Consider the following 7,002-nt stretch of genomic DNA (forward strand, 5'->3'; position numbering starts at 1 on the left):
CAGTTGTAACTATTATGACGTGTTTTGAATGAAGATTTATTTTGGAGTCGATTACTGTGTACACAAAACTTAAATGTTTAGGCTTCTTATCCACCACCAAGCTGCTGATTTTTCTACAAAAAAACAAAATACTACTTAACGCTGTGTTAAAGATGCCAAAACAAATAGATGATTTTAATTTTCTATTACCAACCAATATTTTTTTTAGCCAATGAATTGCCGATATTATTTACGCCATTATTGTTTTACACATGCATGGTCATTATTTTGTTAATTTTTAAGTATTTTAAATGTTTCAAGTTTGTGATGTCGTAGTACTTTTTCGAATAAATAAATAAACTGCATTTCTTAAACAATAAAATATTAAATAACAAAATATTCTTCAAGCACGATTCAAATAAGATTTTTCAAAGTCATTGTCTTTTCCAAAAATATAGTATGAATAATTACTATCAGAATTTCACGTTACTTTCTTAAAAAATTAGCATTGTCACTTTCGCAAACGTATCCAGATTTTAATTATTTTCCCATGAAATGGTACAAAATGGGCTTTTTCAGAATCACTTAGCTGACGACATTGCCTCGAGCGATAATACAGCAAATACAGGGTTATTTGGCTCACGGAATTACTGGTCAGAAAATATCGGCCGCGTAATAAAAGACAAGATATTTTCTACTCAATTGCACTATCATCGAATGCGTTGTATTAGTGATGGTTTTGATATTTCTATGGGATAACAAGTTATAGAAATATCAATGCAATTGTCCAATAATGATTCAAGTGGTTTTTGTTGCAACATCCTACGAAACAACGTTTGGTGACTTGGTATCTTCAATTTTTTTTTTAAGGGGGAAAATCATTCAATGAATTCTCCCACCTTAGGCAAGGCGAAAGGGAGTATCTGAATCTTACTGAATAAAAACTACCCCGTTCCTACTCCTGCCTTTCGAGCCTGAGCCGGTAATGCCGCTAGGTAGTCCGCAGCTCCGGATCAAGGTAACTTATACCTACTGTGGTGTTCCATAGTGCTGTTTTCTTCTGCCAGTTTCATTGTACCATATAATTTTTCTGGAAACTCATGATTATCATCGTCATCGAAAGAAAATGTTTGTTTTTTTTTAGCTTTTATAAGGCTGCTTTTTTGTTACAGGTCAATCAGGAATCGACTAATTAATTTCACAATCTTTATGTACAATATACAAAATAAATAAAAAAAAAATTTTTTTTAACGGAACCCTAACAAAAATGATGAGGTTTTATTACAAGGCACGACGCCGAAGTCATTATGTATTTGATAGTAATTTGTCATCATTAGGTACAATCCGTAGTCCGGCAGTGGATTTTCAGGAGTTACTCATATTATTTTTGAAGTCCGACCACAATACAAGCACTATGTGGAAAAAACTTAAAGATTTCTACAACAAAACCCATACTGACTTCTCTAAAGGCTACGTTGATCCTTACGAGTTTCATAAGACATTCTACCAAATACTAGTTAATTTTAAAGTTGCTGATTTAAGTAACGAAAATCCTCCATCGTAAGTTTAGGAAGGAGACAACACTATTTTACAATTATCCCCTCTTAAAATTAGCCATTTTTTTATTACATTTACTTAGTTGTTTAACTGTAAACAGATTTCTTGCTTCCTCCAAATAACGAATGATTCTCAATATATTAAACCATCCTTTCACTAAATTAATTATTATGTCTCGGAACTCGACTAGTTTCATTATTATAGCACCCTTTCACTATTCGAACCTTCTAAGTTTGTTTTCACTTTTATCCCAAGTTTTAATACAATTGGTTTTATTTTATTAATTTCAGTTACTTCAATCAAAATACAATTATCTTCATGACAGGATTTATTGCTAAAGTGTTATGCGTCATCTCATTTTATCACGGTCTAATGACCTTTAACTTAAGGCTCGCTACTGAAGCTGGTACTTATACTATTGTAATGGCATACGCGCTACTTATATCTTCTTGTACAAGAAAGAATGTGCCCCAATACCATAACTTTTTGCGAGCCATGAAAGATGATTTTCACTTTATTTGTACTTCGGGGGAGAAATACCGGTAAGAATTTCTGATTTGGTTTTTTTATGCTTTGAATGATATACTTATCCCTTATGTATGCTACTGCGCTACATATCTTCAATTTTAACTGTACAGTTATCTCGTAAGGTATGTCATCTGTATGGATCTACAATTTAGCTGTACAGTTAAAACTGAACCAACTTTGTCAAGGTGTGTAGCGTGCATTTATAATGACGGTCCCTCTGTATTGGAGATTAGAATAATGACTATGAGTAGACCAAACACCAGCTATTCTTCCTTCTTTGTCATTTTTATGTGTTTCAGGACTCAATACTTTCGCAACCAATTGCTGACTTGGAAGATCTGCATATTTGCTTGTATATTCACAGCAAGTATTGCCGTGGGAATGGTCTCCTTTGCTTTCTTGTCACTACTCTATTTTCTAGCGACTTATAAGGAAGAAATTGGAGGCAGTAGACCGTTGCTGTTTCCATTTTGGTTGCCAAACGTGGACTTTGGCGAAACACCAGTTTATGAGATTGCTTTTATGTTTTCTAATATCTGTGCTCTACTTTACGCTTATAATTACATATGTAAGTTTATGTTCTATGATTGGAGTATTGTAATTATTAGTGCTTAAGTTTAACATTTTATTAAGTTTCTGTAGTTTCAAAAAACCGATATTTATGTTAGTATTATACTTCAAATGAAGTAAAAGAAGTTGATCACCCTTTTTTCTAAAATTTGTTATCTCAAAGTTTAAAATTAGGTGGAAACATTACCAAATTTTCATTAACCGTCCAAATTATTTGAGATAAATGCTAATTGTTCCTTGATACTTTGCAAATGCGTTATGAGAGTTTCAGTTAAATACTTGAGCTTTTATCACTCCCTCGGGTCCTAAGATTTGGAAACTGTAGTTAGGGCAAGCTTGGTTGTGTCGAAGACGCGCAAACTGCTAATCTGATTCATTAAGTCTCTATGATTCTTCCCAAAACAGTAAGTAAGTAAATTATAATTGGAATTTGACCAGAATAATAATACGTAATTAGAGATTTGTGCATGATTATAACCTGTAACTATCTTACTAATATTATAAATGCCACAGTTTGTGAATTTGTGTGTTTTTTTGTTACTCAAACACGTGAAATCGGCTGAAGGTATCGGGTTGAAATTTGAAGCAGGGGTAGATTATGGTCTGGAATAACACATAGAATACTTTTTATTACACGGGAACGCAAGCGAAGCCGCTGGCAGAAGCTAGTATAATATAACTCAATGAAATTCTCACCCAAACTTATGCAACTAGCTGTTACAGTTACTTATCCTGTACACTTTTTGGTAAACATCAGATAATTTACTTAGGAAGTGCAATATTAACAGAGTAAAAACGCTGAACTAAATAAGGAGCTAATTACTGGTTGCTCAAATGTCAAAGAAGACTAAAATCCACCTTATTGCTTTACAGTTATGATACAAACTCAAATAGTTTGGATCAGACAGATAACTTCAAAAGTGGACATTGTTATTTGGAGTATTGAAGATCTCCTAATGGACATACATCCAGCGACCTCAGAGGAAGAGAGTGTTTATTACTCGTACTTGATAAAGGCCCGAATGAGGGACATTCTTCGGCACCATCAATCTATGTACAGGTTAGAACGAATTAGTGACTTACAGGGATTTTTTAGTATTCAAAGCATACAAATAAAGATAATCTAAATTCTCTGGATTGATCTCTGTTTAGTGGATCCAAGACAAAATCAAAATTTCGGTTTTTTTGAGGGGGGAAATCATCCAATGACTTCTGGCCTTGGGCGAGGCGAGAGGGAGTGTCAGACTCTTACTGACTAAAAACCACCCCGTTCCTTCTCCTGCTTTTCGAGCCGGAGCCCCGGTAAACCCGGTAGGTAGTCTGCAGCTCCAGATCAGGCATCAGGTCTACTGGGCCCCATCTGTGGTCTGGGCTTAAGATAGGTTTATCGGTCGCTACAGATTTTTTTATAGTCCAAGCCGGTAAAGATTGTGGTCCAGAAACTTTCAGTAACACTCACACAACGAAACACAACACAAGCGTTGTTTCAAGTCGGTTTTCTGTGAGGCCGTAGTATCACTCTGGTCGAGCCGGCTCATTCGTGCAGAAGCATGGCTCATGGCCAAAACTACGGGTCTATCTGTAGAAAACTATTTTATTTTTTTACATTTTATACATAGATGAAATCACTGTATAAAATTTGATTTCTGTTGTCCACGTTCATAATGAAATTGTGTATGAAACTTCAAGAAATGTCCTGATAAATTAATTATGTTACGTGTTAAATGAAAAACGGGACGCACAACGCACGAGTTGTAAACAACTTCCATATTTTCTGCATTTAAATAATTGTATGTGATTTTACACGACATAAAAATTAAATGTGAATACTTAATGAATCTCCAACCAGCCTGACAAGCATGAAAATTATGGCAGTTCTTCTTATTTAGAACAAGCCATATAATAGTCCAGGGGTGGATTGACACGGGCTGATAACGATGATCAATACTTTTATAGTTTAAAGCCTAGGCTTCGGTTCGATTTTCAGCTTTTCAACAATTTTTTTAGTAAAGTTATGCCCAATATATGGCAATAGATTCGTCACTTATTACAACGGACTTATAACACAAATGGTGAAAAGTACATTATACAGTGACTTTACGTACCGAAATGTTCACTTCTGCCAACCTAGTCGGGGATAAAAGACGTAACAACACATCATTTTATAGTTTTTGAGCTAAGTGGCTAGTATTGAAAAGGCTTATTTATCAGTAATGAACAGGGGTTGATGTACTGATGAGATCTTATACGTTGACAAGTATCTATAAATATTTTTTTATTACAAACAAAAATGCTTAATATTGAAATTGTTTATATTTTTACAGTTTAATGGAGGATTACGCGATAGTGTACAAAAAAATGTTAATGTTCGAACAAAAGTGTTGCGGTTCTGTGGTCTGTTTGACGGCTTACTGCATCGCTGAGGTTATTGGTTTTGCATGGTTTATTACTTTAAGTGCTATTTATTATTATGTGCCTACATTTAATACTAAAACGGTTATTTAACTTTCAGGCATTCGACGAAGGTGAATTCCAAGCAATTCTCCTGTTACTATGTATTGGGACCACTGTTTTACATTTTGTACCCTGTTACTTTTGCACGTTTCTTGCTGTTAAGGTAGGTGTATGATATAGGTCTAATACCTGTCTCTAGGCACAAAAAAATCGTATTTTTTTAAGGGGTGAAAATCGTCATACTACTACACCCCCGAGGCGAGAGGAAGTATCAGACTCTTACTGAATAAAAACCACCCCGTTCTTACTCCTGCTTTTCGAGTCTTAGCACCGATAACTCGCTTGGTAGTCCGCAGCTCTGAGTAGCAAATCATCACTAAGACTGCATTTGGAATACCTCTTCCCCACTACTAAAAACTTAATAAATGATTAGTAAAGAGTAAGTGAAGATAATATTGAAATTTACACACATATCCTTACAAAAGCCCGTCTTTAACAAGGTCTTGTTGAAAACTATACAAATTAATATAATTTCCAGGTTAGTTCAGTGTGCGATGCTTGTTGGAACATTCCATTCTGGAACGCGGGTCCCGTGATACGTCCTTACATGGTACTAATAATGCAACGCTCGCTACGACACTTGCCGCTTCAAGCTGCCGGCTTTGAGGACATTTCCATTGAAACATTTTCCAAAGTAAGTTCATATTCGTACAGTTCGTTCGGTTCGTATTCGTATATACCAGAAATGTTGCATTCTAGAAATTAAGGTAAATATTTAGTTGGACAGAAATGTTCTTAGCTTACTATTATATAGTGTGTTCGCCTTTGTAAATAAATGGTTTTATGTTTGAATGTATTCTATGAACTGTTTCTATGTTTATGTTTCAGAAAATGACTAACGCATATTCTTTGTTTAATATGCTAAGACAAGCTAACATTTAAAAAATGAAGAAAATAATTAATCACTGGGTTTGCACTGTTTTTTAGCAATACAATCAACAATGATAAATAAATAATTACTGATAGTAGAAATCTGCATCTGTTAGTAATACAATCAACAATAATAAATAAATAATTACTGATCGTAGAAATCTGCATCTAAATGCTTAGTTTAGAACAAAAAGCATTTTATCAAGTGCACTTAAAAATATATGAATTTTATCAATTAAAAGCACATAAATAAATACAACGGTGTTGTCTTTTATTTCCAAACCATATATACCTACTTTCTATTACAATTACTTAAGGTTAAGCGTCCTATTAGGTCCTAATGAATTTGAAATCCTTAGAAATCATGTCACGTATAAGTGGCGCCCAACGTGGGACGTTTTATATCCGTCGACAATATCCATTATAATTGTTCATTAGGGTTTTTATCAGAGAATTAAATCTTTTTAAAACCATATCTTGTATTTTATGATGAATTTGAGTAATGTAAATGTGATAGCAAAACTTAAAAGATGACTATTTTTGTAGGTTATTTCAAACATTAGACTCGTATTTTTTATTTTCTTATGGAAACAAATATTTTCGAGTATATATTGATTTGAAATATTGTGTGGCGTCACTTTTAGGTACATTTTTGCGTAGAAATGACGTATTTGTTTCCACTCCTAAACTTTGATTTCGTTTTATCTAAGTACCTATTGTTATTTTATAAGACATAATAAAAATACGTGTCTGCTATTTTTTCATTGGTACCTATCTGACGGACTAAATAGATTTTAAATTTTCATACACCGTCATCATCCCTATTGTCCCAGTAAAAAAGAAAACAACGCTCTACAAAGGGATTCAACTCAAAACCTCAAATTTATCCAACCAAAGATGCAATCAAATACCATGGAAACATCTATTCATCAATCGATTTAATTAGCTCGATACGAACTTCATACAAGCACATCACTAGAAGCC

General features: G+C 33.9%; 1 protein-coding gene across 1 annotated transcript; it reads left to right on the forward strand.

Annotated features, from left to right (window-relative positions):
- Nucleotides 1-1,387: 1,387 nt before the first annotated feature.
- On the forward strand, nt 1,388-6,071 carry LOC118268373 (uncharacterized). The gene is made up of 8 exons (XM_035582835.2): nt 1,388-1,539; nt 1,827-2,078; nt 2,364-2,632; nt 3,508-3,694; nt 4,959-5,058; nt 5,147-5,251; nt 5,627-5,782; nt 5,977-6,071. The coding sequence occupies exons 1-8, from the start codon at nt 1,394-1,396 to the stop codon at nt 6,028-6,030; spliced, it is 1,269 nt and encodes a 422-aa protein (XP_035438728.1). The 5' UTR covers nt 1,388-1,393; the 3' UTR covers nt 6,031-6,071.
- The last annotated feature ends 931 nt before the right edge of the window (nt 6,072-7,002 follow it).

Source organism: Spodoptera frugiperda, chromosome 29 (assembly GCF_023101765.2).
Source record: "Spodoptera frugiperda isolate SF20-4 chromosome 29, AGI-APGP_CSIRO_Sfru_2.0, whole genome shotgun sequence".
In the NCBI taxonomy this organism is placed as follows: domain Eukaryota; kingdom Metazoa; phylum Arthropoda; class Insecta; order Lepidoptera; family Noctuidae; genus Spodoptera; species Spodoptera frugiperda.